The sequence below is a fragment of the Colius striatus genome, chromosome 16 (genome assembly GCF_028858725.1).
Source record: "Colius striatus isolate bColStr4 chromosome 16, bColStr4.1.hap1, whole genome shotgun sequence".
NCBI lineage: Eukaryota > Metazoa > Chordata > Aves > Coliiformes > Coliidae > Colius > Colius striatus.
The window spans coordinates 14,275,062-14,301,294 of record NC_084774.1 but is presented as its reverse complement, the minus strand read 5'-3'; the positions used below and the strand labels follow the sequence as shown (position 1 = coordinate 14,301,294).

At 40.8% G+C, this 26,233-nt stretch overlaps 1 protein-coding gene across 7 annotated transcripts in view; it reads left to right on the top strand.

Moving 5' to 3' along the window:
- The window catches only part of DOK5 (docking protein 5), a 45,292-nt gene extending 22,357 nt beyond the window's left edge, over window positions 1–22,935 (top strand). Inside the window, exons 3-9 of one of the 7 annotated variants that reach the window (XM_062009052.1) lie at window positions 9,238–9,352; window positions 9,453–9,572; window positions 10,310–10,499; window positions 11,833–11,968; window positions 18,363–18,425; window positions 19,434–19,554; window positions 22,290–22,935. In XM_062009052.1, coding sequence (XP_061865036.1) covers window positions 9,238–9,352; window positions 9,453–9,572; window positions 10,310–10,499; window positions 11,833–11,968; window positions 18,363–18,425; window positions 19,434–19,554; window positions 22,290–22,357 — 813 coding nt within the window. In that variant the 3' untranslated portion in view covers window positions 22,358–22,935. Of the gene's footprint in view, window positions 1–9,237; window positions 9,353–9,431; window positions 9,573–10,309; window positions 10,500–11,832; window positions 11,969–18,362; window positions 18,426–19,418; window positions 19,555–22,289 lie in introns of all 7 variants that reach the window. The other 6 variants (XM_062009050.1, XM_062009053.1, XM_062009049.1 and 3 more) reach the window with 6 other exon arrangements.
- The last annotated feature ends 3,298 nt before the right edge of the window (window positions 22,936–26,233 follow it).

The window sequence follows — 26,233 nt, the reverse complement described above, 5'->3', positions numbered from 1 at the left end:
AAAGCACTGTTTCCAGATGGAGTGAACTGATAAATTATATCCAAAGTCTCTTTTTCAGGAACTGGATGGTGGTGTCTTGGGATCTGAATCTGACATTGAGTATACCTGAGATGATCAATCTGAGCTCCTATGGTTCATTTATTTTTGGTGCCTTGGACCCTCTGAGGTAGACTGCCAGCTCCAAAGCTCTGATCCCTTCCCCTAAACCTCAATCTGCTTCAGGTCCCAGGTACATAGACCCAAATTACTGGAGGCAGTGCTGAGGTTTCTGCCAGAGAGCCTATAGTCCTTCTGTATAAAACAGATCTCTCTTGCCAGCACCATGCCAGCATGGACATTGTGGATGAGCTTTCTACAGTGTGGTGCAGACAGGCTGGATGACTGGGCAGCAATCTCACTGCCATTCGTGGGAGCCACTCTGGGAATGTTGCCATCAGCAATTGTTTTCCATGTTTATCACTCCTCTTTGCCACACTGGAAATGAAGCGACACTAACCAAGCAGACCAGTTTAAATGTGATTGCCCAGGACAGCGGGTTGTCACTGAGGCAGTGTTGCTGTTTGGCAGTGAGGCTCTGCAATGTCCCCATTTTTTCACTGTGGTGGTAAATGAGGCTGTCTTCTAGTTCTAGAGTCATCAGCTATACAAGTTAATGAGTCTTGTTTATTTTTAACAAACCTCACTGAAAGGAAGCTGATGAATATTAAATAGCATTTTCTGCCTGAAATGTGTTAACTGACAAAGAGCACAGGTGGATAAAAGTGAGCTTCTCTTTAAAATAAGCGTTGTGAATGTGTGAAATTCTAAGGTGGTGCATGATGCAGCTTCTAACAGTATTAAATATAAGGTGTTAAAGGAGAACATGTCACTGCTGCTCTACACCACTGTGTAGTTGAACTGACTCTTATAAAAAGCAGAGTTAATTATTAATTAAAAGAACCCAACAAACAATATGTCAGAGTTTTCAACTAACACTACTTGTCACCTGTTTTTGATATATAATATTAATAGGACTTTGGTCCTGAAGACATCATCCAGAGGTCTGGGGTAGTCGTTGCTGTTGTCTTGATGCGCATTTGGTCAGCAGGAGCAGCTATTATAATAACAGCTTGATGATGTGTATTCGGTGACTATTCTAATTCTGTCACTCCTGAAGGCTGCTTCTTGCTGCCTCTGACACTAAAAGCTAATCCTACAAATGGGCAGCTCAGCCAGTCCTGTTAACATGTCAAGTGTCACTGTGTCACAAGCTTGTACTAATGAATCCAAGGACGGATGCAGTTCAGACTGATACATGATATGGTAAGAGGAAAACCTCACTTGCAGATTACCAATGTTTGAAAGATATGGTCATTAACTTCCTGCCTGGGTTCTGAAGTGATTCTCCAATGCAGCTGAAAGCAGCATCAAATCTACAAAACTGAGGAGCCTCTCACTCACCCCATGAAGCTCAGGAAAGGTTTAATCCCTCACAAAACTGTAAAGGGTGGAAAAAGAAAAATGATGAATGGAGCTAATTTTGCAAGAGCACCTGCCTCCTCCTTCACTGAAGTGTTAAATTGTTTCATTTTGTATGTTTGTGGCTCTTTTTTTTTTTCCTGTGAGGAATTAAAGTGCACCTTCAATTTATTAATGGAAAGAGAGTCTCCAGAGTGTTTGTTCTCTTGGCACTGTGATGGTACCAGTCACTGGAGCTGAGTTGCTGTGGTTGGAGACTGTATGACATCTCCTTGACACTTTTACCTAGTCAAGGTCTGTCCTTTATCCTCTGAAGTCTGGGTCACAGTAGTGTTTCTGTGGTGTCTCAGTGATGTTTCTGTTATATTGGGGGGTCCAATTTGTTCACATTTGAATGAATGATGTTTGTGTCCTCTTGTGCAGCCCTGTACCAGGGGCTGAATTTTGACATCCTTGACGCTGGAAGTTTAAAACAAAAAAATTAAAAAGTACCTTTTTTTTTGGTGTAATATCGACCTTTAAATACTTTATAGTCTTGTTCTAGTTCTTTTTAAAGTGGAAAGGTTAAAGCATCCTGAAATACAGGTCATCTGAGAACAGTCATCAGTAACTTATGAAGTGAACTGGAAATTGGCATATGCAAAGCAAATTGCCCATTTAATTCATTTGGTCCCACAAGAGACAGAAAATAATGAGGATCCAAGGTACAAAAAGTACACAGAGAGTTGCCTTTCAGGTAGCTGTCTAGTTCTCAATTATTAAACGTAAATAATGAACCACAAATTACCTTATGCTTTAACAAAATAATATCAAATGAAGGAAGGACTTTTTTTTCTCCAAGTGACTTTTGACTTTGCAATGTGCCAGAAGGATCCTTAATTTTCCAGTACAAAACCAACTAATTGCATACTGCTGACAGGGATATACTGCTTCCTCCAGGGAATCTGAGTTTCAATCCGATTATATTAATCTTGCCTTGAAACAGCAGAAGTAATTTAAACAGTCTTTCTGTCTAGTTATGGAATAATCCATTTGGAAAATTGAATTGTGTAATTTGTAATTGTTTTCCAGGCTTGCTAATGCAAAACTGGATCGGTAGCAAATTAAAGTATGACCACTCTGTTAATAACTGGCTGTTAAACATTTAGTTTAATGAACACTACCACTCGCTATGAATGAAATGTTTAGTTTGAGGCTTTGGAAGAATTAAAGTAACTTGTCAGGAAATTTTGGTGTCTTCACTATACTGTCATACAATGAGGCTTACTGCAAGTCTGAGAGGTAGGTATGGGTCCTCACACATGGAAGGGTCCACTGTGAGTGGAGGCAGCCTCTGAAAGTGATGGTAAAAATGGAATCTCTGAATATAGTAGTTGTTCCTGGCCTTAATTTCTTCAGATAAGCCAGTGTTGGATTGCAGTGAGGTTACAGCCACAGTGTGTGGTTCTTTATGTGAGCAAGTGAAGAAAGGGAGATATAGGCATGGCTATAGATTTTATTAATAAATATCTATATTTTTAAATATTAAAAAAAACCCATGTAAAACTTTAGCATGTTGTATATACTTATATATACAGGCAAATCTTATAGGCAAGGTTGGGCTGGAATAGCAGCAGCTACATTTTCCATTAAGAGTTCCTGGGAAGGCTTTTACCTGTAGTCATGGGGGAATTTTCAGGAAGCCAAGACAGAGTCAGGAGGGTCTTAATTAAGATTCGAACACAAGATGCTTAAAAACTACTGAATGTATCTGTTTTGTAGACAATAAATATGTTCTTTTGTGTTATATTCTGAAAGACTACTTATATTGGAGAATTATGTACTAATTCAAACAATACTTTGAAAGCTACATATTGTTTTTAGTAAACTGTCTGTTTCACACGTTTTTGAAGGGAATGGGAGAGGTGGAAAAATTTTTGCCTATGTGTATCTGGTCAGGGTGAAGCTCTGCCTGTACTGTCAGTTGGGAAATGAGTGATTAATCCCTGTTCCTGGTTCAGAGCTCTCACCGCACAGCTCTGCAAGCATTTTAGTTTTTAATCGAATGAAATGTATTTCAATTGTATGAGTTGTCACCTTAACATAAAGGTGGCTTGAAAGTAAAGGGCAGGGAAGAAGTATGCCAAGGGGAGTCTTTAACCCCTAAGAAAATATTCTTCTTGTGATTTTTCTGTTAATACTGTCCTGGGTCAGATATTTGTGGCTTGCTTAGCTTTTTAGGATTAAGCTTATAAATGTACATGACTTATTCATTGAGAATAAATAAAAGATACATGAATTAAACTAACTAAAGTAAAAAATTAAAAATTCAAACACTGTTTTGCAAGAGCCTGGCAGGAGAAGAGGTACTTAAAAAAATGCAAAAGAAAAAAAGACTTCAGCCTCAAATATTTGCAGGTGTTTGGTGTCTGCTCCTGACTCCTTTCCAAAAGCGTGGTAGAGGGGATATTAGCAGCCTGCCACTTCTACAGTGTGAATTTGTTACATATGTGCCAGACAATTTGAACCATCTGTTGCACAAGAGTGAGCAACAGGAAGGCTATTTAGGCACCTGGGATAATGATGGCGTTTTGAAGCACCTTGCTGGGTGACACAGCAGGTCAAATATCAAGTGATCTTTAGACAACTTGTCCCTCAGGAATGCAGGTGCACTGTTGAGCCTTGGCAGCAGGAATATCTTCTTGGCTAAAGCTGGATCTTGCCAGAAGGGACTATTTCCATACTGGAGCAACTCTGAACCTCTGGAAGGTGAAGGCAACTTTAGCAGTTGAGCCCCAAAAGGGAAGAGAGGGCAGCTGTTTATTAGGTATTTCTTTACTGGACATAAAAATCAGGTGTCAAAATGTTGTGTCCAGCAGAGACAAGTATGAGCTGAAAGACTGGATTCAAGCGACCCTCCAGCATGCTGTCACTTGTGCCACTGACTTCAGACAGTCCCAGATTTCAATCCATCTGTTTATCTCTCTGTGTCTGCTAAGTCTGGAATTGAAGCAAATAGCCTGAAACTATCTAGGAAGAGACTAGAGTACGTGCTGTAGATGTTTGACCTGCGTCAGAGGTCAGAATTGTGGGCTATCTGCCTTTAAAAGTTGATGCTTGGGTGTCAGCTTGTGCAGCTCAAGAGAAGCAAATGCTGTCAGGAAATATTCAGATGCATGGGAAGACTTTCAGATTGTGCTCTGTGAAATGCCATTATACAAGAGCTCTCAAGCAGTCAATGTAGCACAAAATAACCCAGGAGCTGCCAAATGTTGTAGCTACCGTTTCTCCAAATATAAATACCTCCTTTTTCCCCAGTTCAGAGCTAAAACATGAGTTACAAAGGTGAAATTAATGACACAATACTATTGATTTCAGTATTTCCTCAAGGTACCACCCAAGGGGTGAAATCACTTGCAATTTTATTTGTCCAGGATGTAAGCCAGGGCTCTTGCAGTGTGGTGTTGGTACATATCTGCTGTGCTTTGCAGAGCAGCCAGTCTGCATCCAGACTTGGGGCACAAGGTGATCCCTTGAAGCACCTGACTTACTGCACACTGCTGTAAGGTGTGAGCTTACACTGGGTCCCTGTCTTGTCCCTCCAAGCATGTAGCACTCAGAGGTGGGATGACGTGAGAGAGACTTAAGACAAAACTTTATAAACACATTAAAGAAAAAGAAAGTCCTCATACAATTAAGTTCATCTTCACTCCATCTCTGTACCCCCTTTCTTTCCTCCCTTCCATCTACACCCACCTTGCAGACCCAAGGAAACGCCCATCAGCCTGAGTTGCCCTTGCACTAAAAAGGCAGGTCCATGGCTCTCTCTTCATCCTCTGCTTTTATGTTGACTTAGGGAAAATTTTTGCTTACAAAGACGAATTAACTGCTGGTTGGTACCTCAGAAGAGCAAAGTAGACCACTGTGAATACTGCAAAGGCAATAGATAAGACATAAATAACGCCTTGGATAATCTGCATTTTTTTCTTCATACACAGTATGCTTAGAGTGAGTACAGGAATACAAAGCAAATGCAGGAGAAGGCATATTCAAATGAAAACAAATTTTTCTGTTTAGAAGCATGAACTTTGGGATTTCAAGCATGAGCTGATTCTTCTAAAATCTCTATTGGAATATATTACTTTGCATTTGAGATTACAAAGAAGTATTTTACTGCAGTAACTAACTGGCTTTTGTGTGGAATTTATGATAAAAAGGAGGAAAATTATTGCTATTCTCAGCACCAAAATGATGTCATTATATTCATGCTTTTTTTCATATTTAGGTATACGTAAAATGGAATGCAGGAGTTGCAAGTTATGTTGTCATGAGGCCAAGGCAGTGAGCCACTGTACTTTTGGACACCTTGAGTTTTGCACAACTCCTTAACAGTCCACCAAAGTGACTGTAGGAAGTAGCTATGCCTCACTCAGAGAGGCAAGAGTGAGATTGTTGTGCTGGGCCATAGGATGAAGCTGCTGTGTAACTTTTGCTGAAGCTTTTCTTGACTGGTAGATCCAAACAAAGAAAATTCTTCGTTTCAAGGCCTGTCTGTGGCTACTGTCCTACTCTGCGATGGATAGACCTTGTTGGAATGACCATGGGAAGCTCTTGACTGAAGGGAGACCACAGGTGTCAGCTGTCAGCTGGAGCAAATCTCAGTTACAGAATCGCAGAAGCTTAAGGGCTGGAAGGGACCTCGAAAGCTCATCCAGTACAACTCTCCTGCCAGAGCAGGACCACCTACAGCAGGTCACACAGGAACTCATCCAAGCAGATTTTGAATGTCTCTAGAGAAGGAGACTCCACAACCCATCTGGGCAGCCTGTTCCAGTGCTCCCTCACCTTCACAGTGAAGTTTTTCCTTATGTTTCTTTGGAACCAATTCTGCTCTGGCTTGTACCCATTGCCCCTTGTCCTTAAGCCACATTGTAGATATGATACATAAGCAACACTCTGCAAGGCTAGGTGCCTTTGGATAAGGGTAAGCTGGAGATTAGAGTGCAGAGACTGGAGAATACATAATATCTCTGGTAGTACAGAAATGAGAGAAAATGGGTGATAGTTTGTGCTAGGAATGCAAAGGCTGCAGGAGCTCATGCAAGGAGATTGCCACCCTAATGAGAATAAAACATGACAACTTGGACTTAAGTCTGCTGGAAGTTGTGAAGATAAGATGTGCAAGGCTGGAGTTATAGTAAAAGAAACAGTGATCAGAATTGTCTCTTCTTTGGTGTAGGCAGAGAAAGCAAATGTTTTAGTCTTGTCCTTCTCACATTCCCAGCAGTGTTATGAGCATCTGCTCCCATCTGGCTCGGAGATGCATGACTCAGTCTGAACACAGGGTCATTGGTGATACTGCCTAGGTTGGTTGGTTTTTTATTTTCCAGGTCTGTGCAGTACCACATGGTCCTTTGCTTCCTCACTAGGGTGCAGGGTCTCTCCCTGCTGGGGGCCGAGCTACCCATTACCAGGGGCTGGTGGGGGATATGAGCAGAAGCTGACCACTTTATACTTCTGCACCTCCCAACTGCTGAGAGAGCTTTTGCCTCCTGAGCCAGCACAGAGATGCAGTGTGCTGTTCCTAGACTACCAGAAGCCTTTCATGATCTCACTGAGCCTTGTTACAGCATCCCCAGGGTTCATCATGCTGGAGACAATTACTGGGATATCCAGCAGTAGGAGTGTGACCTGTCTGATGGAAATGAGCTTTCCATTAGGACAAATCCTAGCTAGCTAAATGATTCATTGCCAGAATGTATGTCTCCGTTCTGCTTCTGCAAACTTTTGTAGGTAAAAAACTTCATTAGCATGTTCATTTCCAGAAAATGTGAATGTGCTCAGTATAAATGTCAAGGTAGTTGCTGTCCTGAATGAAAAAGTCTAGCTCTTTTTCCTCTTGCATTTCAATCCTTTCCTGGCATGTGAGAAAAAAATATATGGGAGTTGAACTTGACAGCTGGTAATTTGTGCTTGACCTGTCATGTGCTGAGCATGATGGGAATAGGTTATGACAGATTTGTCATATTTAACAATGAGTTTGTCATTGTCTTGTTAGCACTTGGGGATGTGCTTCCATCATGGGATTTCCTGGAAGAGTAAAAAATGCTCATGCAAAATTAAGCACAATTAGAAAGTTTCAGTTTTGACACTTCTCAAAATCTTGAACCTGGAGGCTATAAAAACCTGAATTTTAAATTTGGCAGTTATGTAGAAGTTTTGGTATGTTCCCCATGGGATGTTCCTTCCATTATGTTTCTGTATATTGGATCTATTATTTATTTTGGGGTTATACTGCCGATCAACTGCTCTATGTTCTTTCCAGTCATAGTAAGAGTACCTTTTTGGGGGTCTTCTTGATAAGAGTGGGGCTGCCCAGAAAGGTAATAGAGTCCTCATACCCAGAGACATTCAAAAGACATGTAGATGAGGTGCTGAGGGACATGGTTTAGTTGTGGGTTTGGCAATGTGAGGTTAGTTGTTGGATTTGATGATATTAATGATATTAATGATCTTTTCCAACCCAAATGGTTCTGGGATTTTAAAAGGTGAATTTTGTCTGACTGTTCTCTTCTGGAAGGAAACAGGCAATAAATTGAATCCAAGGGGAAAGAGACTTAGAATGAAGAGCTAGAGAGATGCAGTGTGTGTGCTGGTGAACCCAAGATGCTCTAGAGGAGCACTTTCTGTTGCTGGACCCTACAACAGTGATATCTTTTTGTACTTCCTAAGTCTTATCTACAAGACAGTGCTTCATTTCTTTGTTTAGAGTTGGCACATTTTGATATGAGACTATTCCCCAGAGCTAATGAGACTAAAGTAGAGAAGCTGTTAGGTTGTACAGATTTGAGAATGTTTCTGCTAAATTCTCCCTTTGTTCTCTGTCTCTTCAACCCTTACCGTGTAAAATAACCAGTGAATTGTTTTCTGATAATGAATATTTAAATAGAACTTCCTGATTCCCTGTCTGAGTGTTAGGCTTTGTGTTAAAAGAAGTATAAATAATGAAGAATTCCTCTCCTGTCAAATTTAGGAGTGTTACTTATGGCTGTGAGAGTGAAAAGTGGATGTCAGAAATATGAAACAACTGTAGTATGGATCTGCTAAAGCTATATTCATGGTAACACATACATGTTTATTTTTTTCAATGTTAAAGTTATGTTTCCAATCATTTTTTGGGAACCAAGCAACAGAAATCTGTGCTTCCAAGTCTATGAATCTTTAAAGCTAAAAAGCTTTCTAATACCTAAAGCTGTGATTCTAATTTTTTTAAAGTAAACCATTCTAATAAATCCTCAACTTTCTACTGAAAAATAATTTAAAGAGCAGCTTTTCATCATTCTTAGAGTTTTGCCCTCCACTTTGAAAGCTGTACTGGAATTGGACTTGCTCCTTCAAATGGATAAATCCTTTAGATTTTTATCTTCACCTCTCTTTGCTTCTGCTGCATCAGGTTGGTCTTTCTCATGTCCCTCACCAAAATATATATCAGACTGGAAAGAGCTGTGATTCTACCTGCCTCTTGGCTAAAATCCTCTTCAGATGGTGTTGCACTGAAGCTCACTTACAGACAAGAGAGAAACAGAGGACGTGGTTGCTTCATCATTCAGGGCCAAGTTGATTGTTTAAGGTGATTCTTGTCAAGGCTGCATTTTTTTAAGAGCAATCATAGGCATGTTCATTCTCTCCTTTTCTCTGTCCTTTGCAACGTGGTGTAATTCCTTTCTCTCCTTCTCCAGTCAATAATGGATATATAGCTTTTCAAGCCAATAATTAAAACTCCAAATTGTGCTTTTTCAGGTCACAGAGCTCAATAATGTGAAGAATATATTACGAATGCCAAAAAGCACAAAGAAGCATGCTGTTGGGATTTATTTTAACGATGACACATCAAAAACCTTTGCTTGTGAGTCAGGTGGGTAAAATGGCAATGCACATTAGAAAACATAAGAGCATTAGTTGTGAAATTATAAATGTATTATACCTACACACAGATTTTCTGGGCATTTATACAGAACTTGAGGCCGATGAGTGGTGCAAGGTGCTGCAGATGGAATGTCTTGGGACACGAATTAATGACATTAGCCTTGGAGAGCCTGACTTATTGGCATCTGGAGTAGAGAGGGAGCAGAGTGGTAGGTACATAAATGTTGAGCTTTTAAATCTTTAATTGCATTATTTTAAAGTCTTTTGGACTGTACATACAAATATCAGAAATAAATTGGAGCAAAATTGTTTTTCCAAGCCCTCCTTCCTGTTTGTGGGAGTTGTTTTTGCTTGTTTGGGGTTTTTTTTGGCTTTTGGGTTTTGTAATTGCTACCAGAGATAAGAAGTAAGGTAACAAGAATTATTGTGGGGTAGCACTTTTCTTTCTTAGACAAATTAGTTGCTCTTGGAGATGGAGACTATCTTTTGTGGAATGTTTTCCTGTAAGCTGTCTGTAAACAGCTTTCATCTTTGACAGGGGCTCTTGGGCAACATTGTAAAGCAAATAATAAATAATAGTAATTGCATGCAAAACCTGAGCCCATGGCTACTTCATTTTCCTATGCAAATTAACTAATTGCATACACAAAAGCAGTTGCAATGTATGTATTCCTGCACACAATTTTATTAATTGTTTGCAAATGCCAGGGTTATGATGGTGCAGTTGTCTTCAAGTCTGAATGCATGCACAAATGTTTGACACCTTTTGAGTGCAGCATTCTGACTACTCCAAACATGAGTTATTGTAAGGAACCGAGTCTTTGTTTTTAAACTAATTGTTCCAAGTGGAAATAGATGTATTAGAGATGGAAAATAGGAAATTCCTTTAATGACTTGCACATGTAACGGGCAGGGATTTTAGACTAATCTTCTGTTTTTCTCCCAGAGAGATTCAATGTGTATTTGATGCCATCCCCTAATTTAGATGTGCATGGGGAATGTACCTTGCAGATAACATTTGAGAATATCTGTCTTTGGGACATCCAGAATCCCAGAGTAAAACTCATCTCTTGGCCATTAAGTGCCCTCCGACGCTACGGGAGGGACCCGTCGTGGTTCACGTTTGAAGCAGGGAGGTAGGTCTGTGTTCACTGTGTCACGTTGTTCACTGTGTCACCTTGCTTCCAATGGTCATGCTGGATCGTCCTCTGGATCACTGCAGAGGGTTGTTGAAGGACATGAGAGCTTATATTCAGATAGAGGCTAGCCTTTACTCTCTGCTAAAACTATTTTTTTTAAAAAGAAGTTGAAATTAATATAAAAACAAATGAAAAAACCCTCTTAATCCCAGATTACTACTTGAATGGAAGCAGTTGCCAAATAAAAGTGCCTGAGGATGGGAGTGGGAGGGCTGAGGTATCCCCGGGGATTGCAAGGTGGAGGCTGACAGTGAATACTGATTGGAGTTATTCTTAGATAAAGCTACATATGAACCAGAGAATTGGATGCACGGATCTGGGAAGAAGGGGTGAAAATCACTCTAAATTGTTTACAGTATGGGTCTTTAGACACAGAGTTATGGGTTTTGTCCTGGAAGAAGTAGAGCGTAATGTTCAGGTCAGTGAGTGCCAAATAGTTTCCCAAAAGTAAACTAAAGAAATGGAGGAGAGACTCCTGTTTTTCCTGGACTATATTCCTGGTTTTTGCCTTTTTGACAGATAGATTTATGAGAGATTTGAATGCAGTTCCTGGTTTTAGAGATGATGTTCTGTATTCCTTCCTGCAGCTCAGTTTTCATGAGCTGAAGTCTTTGCCTGGCTGATGTTGGAGCACTTGTTTATTGAATTAAACTGTCGAATCCTTTCTGAGGGACATGGGTGCATTATTTTAGATAGGCATATTCAAGAATTGCAATAGTAAAAGAGAAACAGATCATACAATTAACTTATCTTGAAGAGGAAGAGGTATTTAATTATCCATATTACTGCAGAATACCCTTGGGAGGAGACAAGGATAAATTTTTGTTTAGCTGCTCAGGCATTAGCCACGCTAAGACAGTGCAACTGAGATACTGAGGATACATGTTTATTGTTTAAAGTGGAATATAAAACTCTGCAAAACTCATTACAGGCAGTGTTAAAAGTCTGAAAGGGGAAGACAAATTAATCCTACCTGGCACAGATCCTAGATAGGGTCTAAATATTAAAAATCTGGGTCTAAGAGCTTAAGCACTTAGGATATATCAGCAAGAGTTACTTGAGTCCCTGTTTGGCCAGAGCAATCCCAGTATGGGCTAAACCAGTAAGATTGGACCCATACTCAAAGACTTGGTTGCATATTTTGACAACCTTTGTTTTCTTACTACTTGTGCAAAGCACTTCTAGAGCAACATGATAAAGTTTTGCTTGTTCATGGTGACCTGTGAACTAAAATCTCACACTTGGATGCCATCTGTTCTTACTTTGACAGGATGTGTGACACAGGAGAAGGACTATTCATCTTTCAGACCAGAGATGGGGAAGCAATCTATCAGAAGGTTCACTCAGCTGCTTTGGCCATAGCAGAACAACACGAGCGCTTGTTGCAGAGTGTGAAAAACTCGATGGTATGGCTGCCCATTAGGCTTGTTATTTCACACTAGGCACCCACAAACAATATGTTTCTCCAATGTGATTTTAAGTTTTGATAGATAAATAATAATGTCTGATTATTGCTTTTATTAAATAGTTTGATTTTAATGTTAGGACAGAATACATAGCTGGGATTGCTCCTCAAGAATCAAAACAAGAGAGAAACTTATAGTCCTTGATTTTTGTGTTTGTAGAGCTATCAGTAAGTGTGAATTAATACTGAGATGACAAGCTCCTGTCAGTGCACATTCTCATTAGTTTCCTTTGATTAATCAGCATCATGAGTTTGGAATCATTTCTCATCAATCTATTTGCAAAATGTTGTGGCTCATGCTCAGTGTTGCATTTGCTAATTGGAGTCTACGCTCCAAGGATGATTTGGAAAGTCATATGGTTCAGATTAAACTACGGGGGAGGACTAGATGTTTGTCAGATGTCTCGGTGGATGTCTGTTTTCCACAAGTTCTAAAACTTTGTTTTGTGACACACATGACTGGTAGAAAAAACAGCAGTGTAAGATACAAAACTAACACACAGATTGAGGAAAGATAGTGTGGGATCTCCAAGAGCGTTATGTCTGAGGAAGGCAGTTTTATAGCACTTGCATCTAATGTGTTTCAGGATCCTATTAACTTTTAACTTTTAATGGCTTTGTCTTGATTTTTGGTGGTTTTTTGTTGTTGTTGTTACGGGGTTTGATTTGGTTTGGTTTTCTTGAAGCCTGTAGAGTGAAAAAGAATGTTCTCTTTATCTCATATCACAATTGGTCTCTGCATTCCAGGTCTCACAGGGTGACTCTGGCAGCAAAATTAGTATCCTGAAGATAACAGTCTTTCTAGGATGTTTAAAATATCCAGAACAGGCAACTGTGGAAGAACTTGACTATAAACAACATCTCTGTTCTAGGCAGTAGTAATTTGTGTGTATAATCTGCAACAAGACTTATGTCTTTCCCTTATTTTAAAGACAGGAACTGCTGTTATCCACATCCATGTCTAATCCTTTCAGTAATTCTACTAATGCCTTGGTTTCAGGGATAAGTTATAGCTATGAATTATCCCTGGGTTGAAACAGAAAAAAAACATTTCTGCTTGTGGAAACTTAGGAAAAGATGAGAGTGGATGTTGAGGACATGGAGAAGGGAATAAATTGTCTTAAGTACTTTTATTTCTTCTGACATTTTCTTGGACTTGAAACAGAATGGAAGCCAAATACAGGATAGGAAAGTTATTTCTCTTAATAACAGTCAAATGAGGAGAAGCAAATGAGGAGAGGAGGAGCAGTAGGAATCTTTCCAAGTGTCTCAACCAGTCTTGTGTATTGGATAACTGATTGCTTCAGCAATCAGCAATTTGCACACAGGCAAATGGGTGATGCTATTGTCTGTAGAGCAGATAGGGCAGCTGGAATTGGAAAGGGAAGAAAATTCAAGTCTGTTTCTAGGCAATGTCTTTACTTTCAACAGGGAAGAGACTAATTAGTGTTATATATATGTAGCTATTTCACACTATGTATAGTGTGATGTACCAGTTTTCAGTTGATGCTACTATGTTTACTTCAGGCTGGTGTCATTGCAATGTGGTCACATCTGTAAAGCTCATGGAGAGAGCATTGTATCTGTGAGGATGAAGTACTGACTTGAAGCCTTTCTTGTGACAGCCTCTTGTGTCCAGTTAGACCACACACACTTGCACATTCTCTGGGAAGAGATGGACACTTTGCTTGCTTGCTTTCAAAAACATTGAAGCTAACAGATAAACTCTGCAGACAGTAGCACCAGTATTTTTTCTCTTTCCCAGTAAAGCACCATCTAACACCATCTTTGCTAGTTTTGACTTTTGTTTAAAACCAAGGACCTTTAAGTTCCACTTAATGAAGGGAGTTCTTGTTCAAAAATATCCCAAATTATCTGTCTAAGATGAGACAGATGGGTAGATGATATAAGTACTCAACAGTAACTAAATTAAGCTGATTAAAATTAACCTAGGCTAAGTCAGCATCAATAGCTAACATTTGTAGCCCACCAGGATCAGAGGCGACTGAGCAACCTACCGAGGGCATGACTTCATTTTCTAAAACTTGGGATCAGTTCTGTAGCAAAACTGAGTAAGTCTACAGGCAATTTCATATTTGTTTGGTTTACATTTATGTAATAGCATCTTTAATAGATGGTGTCTGATGCTGTACTGTAAAATTTCTCTTACAAATGCCAAAAGACTCAACAGATGCACAGTTGCTACAGATTTCAATGGAGAGCAGCTGCACAACTTCTAAAAGCTTTTTCACGAACACTGTGTCCAACCACCACCACTGAATCAAATTTTATAGACCCCAGAGTGCTAAGTGGGGGATAAGAACGTGTTCCTGGCAATTCTTGTAATTTAGTTGCAGAAATGGTTGTTTCATTTGAGTCCATATGCCCTTGAATACAAGTTTCCCAAGTCTGTCACAGAAACACTGTCTGGTTCCAAAATAGTAAGACTTGGTGGCTTCTCTGGAGTTCAAGGATAGTCAGATTTAGAAGTTTAGGCAGAAGATTATTATACCAGTGTAGATCTTGGGTGGCTTATTTTGCTGAATACAAAGTACAGTGCTGCTTTGTTCAGATTGTTTGATTTCCCCTGTATTTTTCTTCTGATCTGGAATGTCTCAACAAGGGGTTCATTTTAGATGCTTGCACTTTGTGTTTGGCTGACTCTATTGGTTCTGTCTCCAAGAATTATTTACCCTGTATGATTTTTTGTGCTAGTGAAGCTTGAGCTGTTATTTACAGAAAGGGTAACTAGAAGAAAAAAGTAGGAGGTACAGTGGTGAGAAATTAGGTCCACACTGTCTTCTGTTTGCTCTTGTGATCCTGCCCACTGCTACATCAGTGATATGATTATCCAAGGCTGAACTGAGGATAGTATTTAGCTACCTGACAGATCCTGGAGCCTATGGGGAAAAAAAAAAAAAGAGTTGAATGTCCTCTGCTGATAGAGGGAAATAAAGCTGCCAAGCACCACTGAGGATGTGGGCTATAATGTGTCTGTCACCTCCCTAGCAGTCACTCTCTTTATATTACAGTATGTTTGTTCAGTTCATGACTGTAACTGGCTGTGGCTCTTGAAATGCATACAGAAAATTGATGCGATTGTGGCTCCTCAGCTGGGAACCTCACCCTGACACTTTCTGTTAATGTGCTGTTGCTTTCTGCTGAGGTTTAAGCATATGCTGACCAGAGTCTGACACTTTCACAAGTGGGTTTCATTTATTTTCTTTTTCAATGAATTCAAAGATTTCTTTTAAAGATCTCTTTTAAAGGGAAGAAAGAACTGGCTTTGTTTAGCAATGTATGAAGCCATTCTGGTCATTTGGTAACTCATCTCATCCAACTGTTTCTTTCCTTTTGCTTTTGCATTGCCAGACAATGGAAAGAAAATATCTATTCCATTTATATTTTCCAGAGTATTTGGTTGCCATGAAAACTGACAGGAGCAGTGCTGTGACTTGACTGCTGTCACTTATGCCTGCTCTCAGTTCAGGTTACTTTAGAAAAGACATTACAACTTGACATCTCACTAAGGAGTAATAAAGATGAACTTCCCAGTTTTGGCAGCTAAAGCTCAGTGCTTCATGAAAAGACATTATTAGCTAGTTTACTGTCAGCTTTCCCCTCTCAGCAGCTCAAGTGTGCACTTTGCACTTGATCCACCTGATGTGCTTCTGTCCAGGCTGGAGTCTGTTATTATCTCTGGCCATTTCACCAGAGATTCATAATTAAGAGTGGAAATGGTGCTCACTAACTTTTGAAATAAGAGGACAATATAGAGTATTAGTGTAAGATGGATAGAGGTCAGAAGGGCAGCAATATCTTCATGCCCTTTGATTTCTGAAGTTGTTTATGTTAGTTTACTTTTCTGTAGTTTTACTATAATGAATTTAGCAAATGTTTCTTAAGCAGTTATTGTTCTAATTTTGGTTCATTATATGAATTTTCTTCACTGGGAAGGAGATCCCCTCAAAACCACAGTGAGCACAATCTTCTCCAACTGGGAATCTCAAGATGAAGGTTTATCTAGTGCAAATTGTTCTGCCAAATGTTTGAAAATTGGACTGTCCAACCTGAGGAAACTAAAGAAACCTAACAGTCATCTTTCTTTTCTTTCCTTTTTGAGCCATATTCACAGCTAACTTGGGAGAATGTTGGTATGTTGGGGTTGCTTTTTAGGGCTTTTGTGTGTTTTTATGGTTTTTTGTTTGTAGTTTTTTTATCAATACTTTGAAATTATTTAAATTTGATTTTTTTTAATGAAATGTTGCTAGTTTTTTAAAGTGAGATTCAAGAAAGAAAACACTTCATCTTTCCTCCCTGTGCCCCCAGTACTTCTGGGAAGTACTGGATCCACCCCCTGGATTTGATCCAGAGCTGTGTGTTAGCTCAGCAAACTGTCTTAGTATGGCCCTGTACTTCTCATTGGGGTGACAAGAAGTGATAGGAGGTGGCATAGCAGCGCCCTGGCTGCTCTGGGCACTGGCTGCCCATGGCTGTCAGTGCTGCTTCTCCATCCTCTTCCTTTGCAGACCTTTTTCAGCCACTGGAGCTATGGGGTGGCTTTTTTTTGTCCCTCACCCCCCTTCTCATTTCTTTGCTGCTTCTTTGGTTTGAGCATGACTTAACACTTGATCCACGCCTCAGGTGCAGTGTGCTGTTTGAACTGCTCTGGGTAATCAGCATCTTCTTTCACATTTCAGCATTCTCCTTCTCCCCTGAGCAGAAGCAGGTGAGAGGCCATGGATTAAGTGCCCTCAGTTGAATGATTATTTGTTGTGTTAATGATACATGGATTAGCCAGGCCTGGTGCTGTGCTGCAGTACAATGCCAGGTGCTTCTGCAGCATAAAGCCAGGTCGTTATCAAGTTAGTTCTACTCTTTCTGTTGCCACAGAGATATAGTGGGTTAATTGTGAGAATGAAACCAATCATCATGAAAGCTGCCTTTGCTCAAAGTCAGAGGCTTTTTGATGAAACCCTGTGTATTCAGCACACAACTTACTAATTATTATCCCTAGCTGTGGGGTTTTTAGTTTTTTCCCCTGCTGACCGAGTTCAGGAGGGGCAACCCTTCTGTCTTTTTTCTATGTCTTTATCTGATCTTTCTCTGTTTCTTTTTTTCCCTCCTAAGACAGCCTATTGGTTTTTTTGCACTCCTCCTGACAGCTAACTGTTGCTCAAGCTGCCTTAGATTGCTGTCCACTCGCCAATAAATGAAGCCACCAAAAAAAATCTACAGCTGAAAAATGCCATCCTCACAATGCTCTGCTGATTCTTATTCCTAGTAAAAGGTCCATCATTTTTTTGTTTCCATGGAGCTGAGGTGTGTGTGGTGACACTGCAAAGGGCTTTAGTGAAGGAGCTGTAATCAGTGTGCTGTATGATGTAGGTGGTACCTTGCATGGTGCTGTGATTCACATCCAGCTGACGTGGAGGTGGATGTTCTAAGAGCAGGAGTTGATCTGGGTTTGGTTTGATTTGGTTTTATTTTCTACCTTAACATCATAGGCAGAGTGTCCAAAGTTCAGAAAGGAGGTTGAAGGTTAGATGACAACTCTAAATGACTTGGAAAGGGGTCTCTACAGATACAGCCAGCCCTCATCTCTTTTCTGTGCTTGCTTTGCCTGTTTGATTTTGCTCCAAATGCACTGATCTTCTTCTAAAAGGTTCTTTCACCTCAGGCTGTGGGAAACTGAAATGTAAAACTTATTCCTTTGTAAAAAGCTAGCTTTATAAATTAGAAAAGTCAAGTGCTTGTCTTAGTATGTTTACACTGATGTTTTTCAGAGCTTGAGGAGGAGAATTTTAGCTGTACCATGAAGCTTATGATGAAATGCACATATTTTTATCAGCTTGCACGTACATCTTATTGAATTAACATGCCAAAAAAAGGCCTTAAAGTAGTCAGTTCTCCTGTATCTTTGTGTTAAGTATAAATAAGTATAAATAAGAAGAAACTATGAATATGTAAAAAATGGAGCTGAAGGCCCTGTCTGAAGGGAGATAGATGTGTGAGATGGGGCTTCCAGCAGTGCACTGCAGTGCACATGTTCTCCTCAGCATACCTGCACGTGCTGTTCAGTTAAGGAATCCATTTAAGAAATGGATTTATCTCCTGTTGAACTCCTGTGCCATCCGTCTGACATGTTGCTTAGCTGTAGGAGAGGGGAAATGAATAGCAAATGCTTTAAAATTAATAAGAACAACTTGTCCTTACCCATGTGAAACATCTCCAGTCAGATTTTTGGTGCCCTGAGGCTGTATTTAGCTTTGCTGCTAAAGGAGGGGCAAACCAGCGGACTCCTGCCTTCTGCTGATGCCCTGTTTCTGTTTCAGCTGCTTGAGTTCAAACTCCCCTCAGGGGAAGCAGTGCTAGCCCAGGACCAGGGGAGCACCAAGGTGAGCTTTGGTGTGTAATAGCAATGTGGCCTCCTAACCTGAGTGCTGTGTGTCTGTGGAGACTAACCCCCAAGTTAGCTGTTGTTGCTTGTGTAGGGAGGGAGAGAGGGGCAGTGCTGGGTAAATAGGCTTGAGGGCAGGAAGGCTCTGCAGAGGGCCCTAGCCAGGCTGGATCGATGGACTGAAGCCAATTGTATAAGTTTTAAAAAGGCCAAGTGCTGGGTGCCACAACAACCCCAGGAAACACTACAGACTTGGGGCAGAGTGGCTGGAAAGCTGCCCAGAGGAAAATGATCTGAGAGTGTTAATGAACAGCAGCTAAACATGACCCAGCAGGGTGCCCAGGTGGCCAAGAAAACCAATGCCATCCTGGCTTGTATCAGAAATAGTGTGACCAGCAGGACCAGGGCAGTGATTGCCCCTCTGTACTCAGCACCAGTGAAGCTGCACCTTAAGTGCTGTGTTCAGTGTTGGGCCCCTCACTACAAGGGGGACACTGAGGTGCTGACATACGTCCAGAGCTGGGCACCAGAACCAGTGAAGGGGCTGGAGCACAAGTGTGATGGAGAGCAGCTGAGGGAGTGGGGGTAGTTGGTCTGGAGAAGAGGAGGCTGAGGGGAGACAGGAGCACTCTATACCTGAAAGAAGCTTGTAGCAAGGTGGGAGTCAGTCTCTTCTCCCAAATAAAAGAGGAAATGTACTCAAGTTGCACCAGAGAGGTTTAGATCAGAGATGAGGAACAACTTTTTCACTGAGATTGTGAGACACTGTCCCAGGCTGCCCAGGGAGGTGGTGGAATTCCCACCCCTGGAGATATTCAAAGTCTTGTAGCTGAGGTGATAAGGGCCATGGGGTTAGTGATGGGCTCATCAGTGTGAGGTGAGTGGTTGGACTTGATGATCTTAAAGGCCTTTTTCAACCAAAATGATTCCATGATTCTAAGTTCTCGCAGACAGTGGTCATGCTATTCTGAGACTGTGTCCTTCACATCAGTTTACTGCTTTGCAGCTTCAGATGAAGATGAGTGAGCGAGCCGTGTCCCTCAGCACCATGGTGCCCCTGCCCCGCAGCGCCTACTGGCAGCACATCACACGGCAGCACAGCACCGGGCAGCTCTACGCTCTGCAAGGTAAGGGGCTGGGCTGGGAGGGCTGTGGAATGACTCACCACGCTGTTGAATCATTTCAGTATCTGTCCATCTCACTGAAGGCTGGTGCTTGGTCTAAGACAGTTGTCACTGCTGTCTGGTTGATGGGGAGAAGGGGACATCTCACCTTAAGATGGACAACCTGGCAGAAGGATTGTCACCAGGAGGTGCTCTCTTACATCCCATTGGAGAGAGGGCCTCATTTGGCAACTTTTCTGACTGTTTTTACAGGATGGCAATCCAAACTTTTTTAATGATACTTGTCATTTTGCCAGACTTATAACCATTTGCCTCCCCTCCCCTCTGGATGGCTGTCTCATACCAAGAATGACACGGTCTTCATTATTCATTTTTTGTACTTGTTGACACTCAACAAGAACAACTGCATCCTTGAAAACAGCTGAACAGGGGAAAGTAAAAGGAAATAGCTCCAATAAGTAGCTGTAGAAAACTGTTGCTTGAACAGCTGCCACCATACACTGCAGCATGGCCTGGAAGTGGGCAGATGTCTTCTCCAAATCCTCTCCTTGCTGTCAGCCCAAGGATGACAGCTCATTCTCCCATGCCTAAAAGTATCCCCAGACCACAGAGAGGGTGGAATCTCTCCCCAGGAAGGTCTCTGGGCCTGGCTGTCTGTCCGTGGTCACCAAGGGACATCGAGTGGTTACCGAGAGGTTTGAGAGGAGGTTTTGCAGCAAGACTGACCCGAGCCATCTCTGCTCCTATTTCAGAGCATATTCAAAACTGAACTTCAGTCTCCTGAGAAAGTGAAAGCTTCAGCCCCAACGTACATTGTGGTAGCTTTGTGCTGGTTTCCCCAGAGGCATCTCTGGAGTAAGAGCTGCAGGTGCTTGGTACCTCTGAGGAGCTGGTCCAAAGTCAGCAGCTTTCAATTATGTATGTTTTCAGAATTAAAAAGACCTAAACAACCAATACCTTATTTGTATTTCAAAACACACTCTTCCACTCCAGCCTATGTGGATTGACTGTGTTAGTGTTTGTACAGAAGCTGGTATTGATCAGTTGTGAGGTCAGAGCAGGGCATTACTCAGAAAAGCCAGCAGAAAACAGAAACCTTAACAGAAGTGCAGCAGGCTGGAGTATTAAATGGAAGGAGCCAATACCTGCCATAACTTTATTTTATGATGTATGAAATAGAAGCTGAGCTTGATTAAATTTTCCGATGATAAACATGGACTAAAGCAGTTTCCCTTCACCATAGAGACATTAGAAAGTGAAGCTCAGCTTGGCCATCAGGACATGGGTTGTTTCTCTGGCTTCCCTAAAGGGCAGGGCTGGTGTGTGCTGCACCAAGGGGCAGCCCTACTCTTTGTGCCTCATCTCACTGTAAAAAAAAACCCAACTCAGGGAAACCTGCACTTAGCAGTAAACCTGAGGAGCTGGCAGGACTTTCTAGTATTGAGAGGGAGATACCATTTACCAACATCAAGCATTCAGAAATCACTAGACAGATACTTCATACCATCCCCGTTTTGGAAACTTTTAGTCTCTTTATTTGGTTTGTTTTTCCTCCTCAGGAATTTCTCAAGAGATAATGGAAGATAAGATATTAATTTTACTTTTTTAAATGGAGTCAGAGATTGCAGAGGTCAACACCTCCAGAACATGGAGTATTACAAGCTGTGATTAGAAATCACAAGCATTGTTAGCCTTGACTTTTATAGCCGTATTCCATGCTGGTCCTCTGATTTTCAGCAAATCGTGACAGGCAGTATTTTTCCCTTTTCCAACACTAGAGGGGGCAGACGGTACACAAAAAGCCTCAGCTAAACCCGGCAAGCTTCCAGAGGAGGCATGAATAGGAAAAGCTGCACTTACATGTCCAAATTTGTTGAATAAATTAGGGCATGGGAAGATGACCTGCTGGTGGCAACCTGTAGCACACGAGAACAAGGCTGCTTGCAGCACTCTGACATAGCCAATGAGTTGGTCTTACTGTGCTTCTCTATAGAGTCCTTTATTAAATCAATAATTCAGCATTGAGTTGACACAAAATAAATAGACTGTATTGTTTTATATTTAGGAAAAAAGCTTGCTTGTTAAACTGGGAAAAAAAGGATCTGAGGAGATTGTTGTGAGAATGAGGTAAAAGTCTTTGCAAAACAAGTAAGCCAGGCAGCCAGCATTGTAATTAGGAAAGACACTGATGTCCTTGTCTTGTTCAGCAGTCAGGGCTACTACTTCAGTGGTACCCCGAGCACCTCTAATTAGATTAAGTTGCCAAAATGCTTCAGTTGCCACTGGAAAAAGAAATATGAAACAATTGTTCTAATGTGTTGCATAATTCCATGTGTATGGAGCAGCATTTCACTCAGTGGTAGAGGCATCTGAAGCTTTATGCAAAAGCTTTCTTTCATCAAAGTTGGAATTTATGATTTCTGAACTGGCTGTCGTCCTCTTTTCTAATGTGCAGGAAAGAACTGACGCTGATATTGTGAGCTGAAGTACATTTGTCATTTAAAATGCAAATTCAGGACTTCTGAAATTAATTTGCTTTGTACAACTTTCTGTTTGTAAAGAACTGGGAAAGAAAATCTGAGTGGAGTTGTTTCTGGATGGAGCAGTAGATTAAGCAGGGATAGTTTTGATTCCAAGGCTGTAATCTGTAGTTTACAGAGTCCTTTATAAAATGTTGCTCAAGGTGCCTGTGTTCTTACTGAGTGTTGTTCTGTTTTTTTGCATCTGGCTTGGTGAAGATGTTTCTAGCCCAGTGAAGCTTCATCGCACGGACACTTTTCCAACCTACAGGTCAGACCATCGATAAAACTGTAAAGAACTTTACAAACTCTTTGTCTTCTGACAAACCACCCCAGAGGCTGATGGTGAGGATGATGAGCAAATATGGAAAAGTTCAGATTGGGTGAAAAATTCTTGCAATACAAAGGCTTTCTTTTTTTTTAAACTGCCAAAAGCTAAAACTATTCTTTAGATATTGGAGAGGGGAACAAAACCAACAAACCCTCCAGTGTATCTTTTATATCTTACAGCCAGACAGAGAAGAAATCACTCCTTAAGTATTTCCAAATGTTTTTGTATGATAGGTGTGTTGTAAATATATGAGACTTTCCTGTTGTAGTGTGGTTCCATTTTGTCTGTTACAGCTGTGTGTTCACTGATGTCAGCTGTGTCATTCTTGTTTGTTGTAATACTTATCTTTAGTTATTTACATTATTGTTCAGCCTAATCCTCGACCTTTGAAATGGTGGCCAGTTTTAAGGAGCTATTGGATATAGTTTTTCCTGTTTGAAGCCTGATGAAGACTTGATTTCTTTTAAAAGCATCCTCTGTATCTTCTATTTCCTGTATTTATTTCCATCTCTGTAAAGGTTTAAAATAAAAAAAAGAAGTCCTACTTAATTGGTGGTACAGTGCCTTTTGTCATCACTGTTTGCATCATGACCAGAGCTGGAGCTACTGGGTCACTAAAGTGAGGATGGAAGAGGAGAGTGATTCACTGTAGTTTTCTCCCACACATCTAAAGCCACACAACCATTCCTTGGGTGTCTTAGTGAAGCAGAACAGTAGATTCAACAGGAATGTCTCAGTGAACAGGAAGCTGGGTTTTTCTCTTTTGTGGCAGTATCCACGTTAGGAACTACTTTAATAGATTGGCACCAGCATCCTAACAGCAGCAAACTATGCCAAATGGTCAAAAGTGTTTAACAGCTGTAGACAGAAAGCTGTGATTACTCAGAATGCCAGTCAAGTATTGTGCTTAGTGAGGTGTAGGTAAATCATTTGGTTAACCAGCTCTGAGTAAGAAACCTTGTCAGGTTCCGAGTCAGACTGATTGTCTCTAACCATCTCATTCCTGCTTCACCTCACAAGGACTAGGTCACTTGGATTGCACCACTGAGGAACATCATCTTCTGGGTATTTTAAATTGGGGAAAAAAAGAAAAGCTATATGAATGTAATGGCAGTTGCATTTATTGAGGTGTGTATAATGTTAGCTAATTTTTCAGCAGATATCCTGGAAGATGTTGATAATGACCCATGTGATGACTAAAAGTGTATTTCAGAACTAGTCATAGTTACAGTGAGCTGTTCTTAGAGATGCTGTTCTGTGCTGGAGGAGGATATCCAGTGTGCCTATTAAAACTGGAGGTCTATGAAATGGGAAGACACAGGAATATGAGATTAGAATACAAAATGATCTGGACAAAGAACGAAATTCAACAAGGACAAGTGCTTCTAAGCAAGGCTGAGCTTTAAGGTCCTCAAAGCCAACTGTTAGTGCAACACAGCCAGGTCCACCACTAAACCATGTATCTAAGTGCCACATTTGAAATATTTCTAGAGAAAGGGATCTAGGGTTATAGCAGATTGCAAGGAGAACATGAGCCACCAAGGCCACGTTGCTGCAAAACAACTACATGTCATAAGGGAACGCAAAAGCATTTGGCTTTCCAGATAGCTGGAGTAGTTCTTCTGCTCTGTTGAAGGCTGGCAAGGTCTCTGCTGGAGTCCTGTGTTGTGGCTGATCCCAAGATAAGGTGCTCAGATGCTAGGAATAGCTGTGCCCTGTTACAGTGCTGATGCATTGGGATGGTGCATCATGTGCTGTGTAATGTCTTTACCTTCCTCCCTTAAACAGAATTATTCTTCAGGAATATGGAAGAAGCAGATGTTTCCAAGTTATTTCAGCCTTTCTACTTTTACAGCATCCTGAAACAAAACAGTTCCTCCAGTAAGATATTTTTTGACAGTTTTGGGCTTACAATCTGTATATCGGTTTAATAAACATATTGGCAATTGTGAAGTAAAACACTGGAAAATGTAAGATGTTGGGTTTCTACATCCAAAAGGGTTGTAGTAACAGAATGAGAGAGGAGGGAGGCTTTCGGGTATGCAAACTGATGAGTATGGTGAAGCTAAATGTGTTTCTAAAGGAAAAAATCAATATACCATCACCATTTAGGATATACTACAGTGCAAAGATAATCTTAATTTATTGTAAATAAGGATTATATTAACTTTATTTCAAAGCTGAGTTGCTAGCATAAATAAGTGATTGAAAGGCATTTTACAACTAATAGTTTTTTGTCTTTCAGGTTTACTTCTGTTAATGCTTTAAAGAACTGACAGCATCTGCTGTTTTATCCTGGATATGACAGTTCAGTAAATGCTTTTATTCAACTTTCATTCATGGAATGATTACTATAGTAACACTACCTGTGGTTGAACCAGTCCAATTACAAAGCAGACAAAAAAAACACTCTAACCTTGGCCTTTAAATGAAAGGTCATTAAATCAACTAACACTGATGATATTCTTTCTGGTGAAACTCTTTTCAATGGATGGAAAAAAGGTCTGCAAGTAACTTTGCTTTGAATTAATGTGTGTGTATGACATAATATTAAGCAGTTGTTTTGTTTTCATTTGTGGTACCAAGAGATTAAGTGACTTAATCTTTGCATCATTGCTGACTTGTTTAGTTAGCAAGTTCATTAGCTGAAGGAGGTGAGAGGGTTTGCTATTCCTGTAGTTACTGGCTTTATGATGAGGGAAAGGTCTTCACTGGATTTGGAGCTGGGCTGTTTAGGCTGTGCAGTAAGTTGCTTGTGTACAACACCAATATGATGATGCCTTCAGTGGTGTCAGTGATACTTGAACCGCTGGTAAAAACAGATGCAGAATTGAAGTGGGAATCCTTCAGGTACCTGAGCTACACTTTGAAGAGATGTGCTGCAAAGAATGTGTTGCAAATCCATTTGTAGAGCGCAGGGTTACCAGGGGATTCAAGGTCAGTGTGTGACAAATCCTTGAGAACTATTTTTCTCCAGTCTCTGCCCTACACATTAACAGGACTTCACAAGGTTGTTTTTGAGCTTGTCCTGTATGTAAAAGTGATGATAATTTTACAGACTAGTGTCAATTGCTCTACCAAATTCCAGCATGTCCTTTTATGTCCTTCAACCTTCTTCTTTCTCAGGTGTCCACAGACCTTCCTAGATAACTTTTTCAAAGGCACAAGAGTGTTCTGCAAAGTCACCCAAATGAGCAGGTCTTCAGCTCTGTGTAACCTCTCCCATTCATGCAGCTCTAAGTAACACTGTGTGATTTCTCAGGCGGCTGCTCCTCAAAGACCAGACAGAAAGGTTGTACCCTCTGCTCCCTTTCATCCCACAAAAGACCAGTGGTCCACCTGCAAGTCGTAACTGTGGAGATGGAAGAATGTGTTTTAGGATCAAAAAAGGGAGACATTGGAAAAGAAAGCATAGGGCTGCTTACCCCACTTTTCAAATCCATGCTAAGAAAAGTTACTTTTTCTTTTGAACAGGAATGAATGGGCAAACTGGTAATAGCACAGTGGGTAGATGGAGACAGCCCAAACTGCAGAATTCAGTGGGTAATGATCTTAAACGAGTAATCTTGGAATCAAGGCGGGGTAAAAAAACCCCATAATTTCAAGACTTCAAATTACATTTCTTTTTATTAGACATTCTTGTTACAGGTAACAAAATGCAAATGCCATCATCTAAGGTAGCATAGAGGGCAACGTAACTACTCTAGGTCATTGTGCTGCTGAGAGAGAAATGGGATGGCTGACATCCTCTCCATTTCCATTTTGTAGAGGGAGATGGAGTCAAACAACGATTGCTCAAGACTTCAAAGTATTTTTATCATGCTTCAAAACT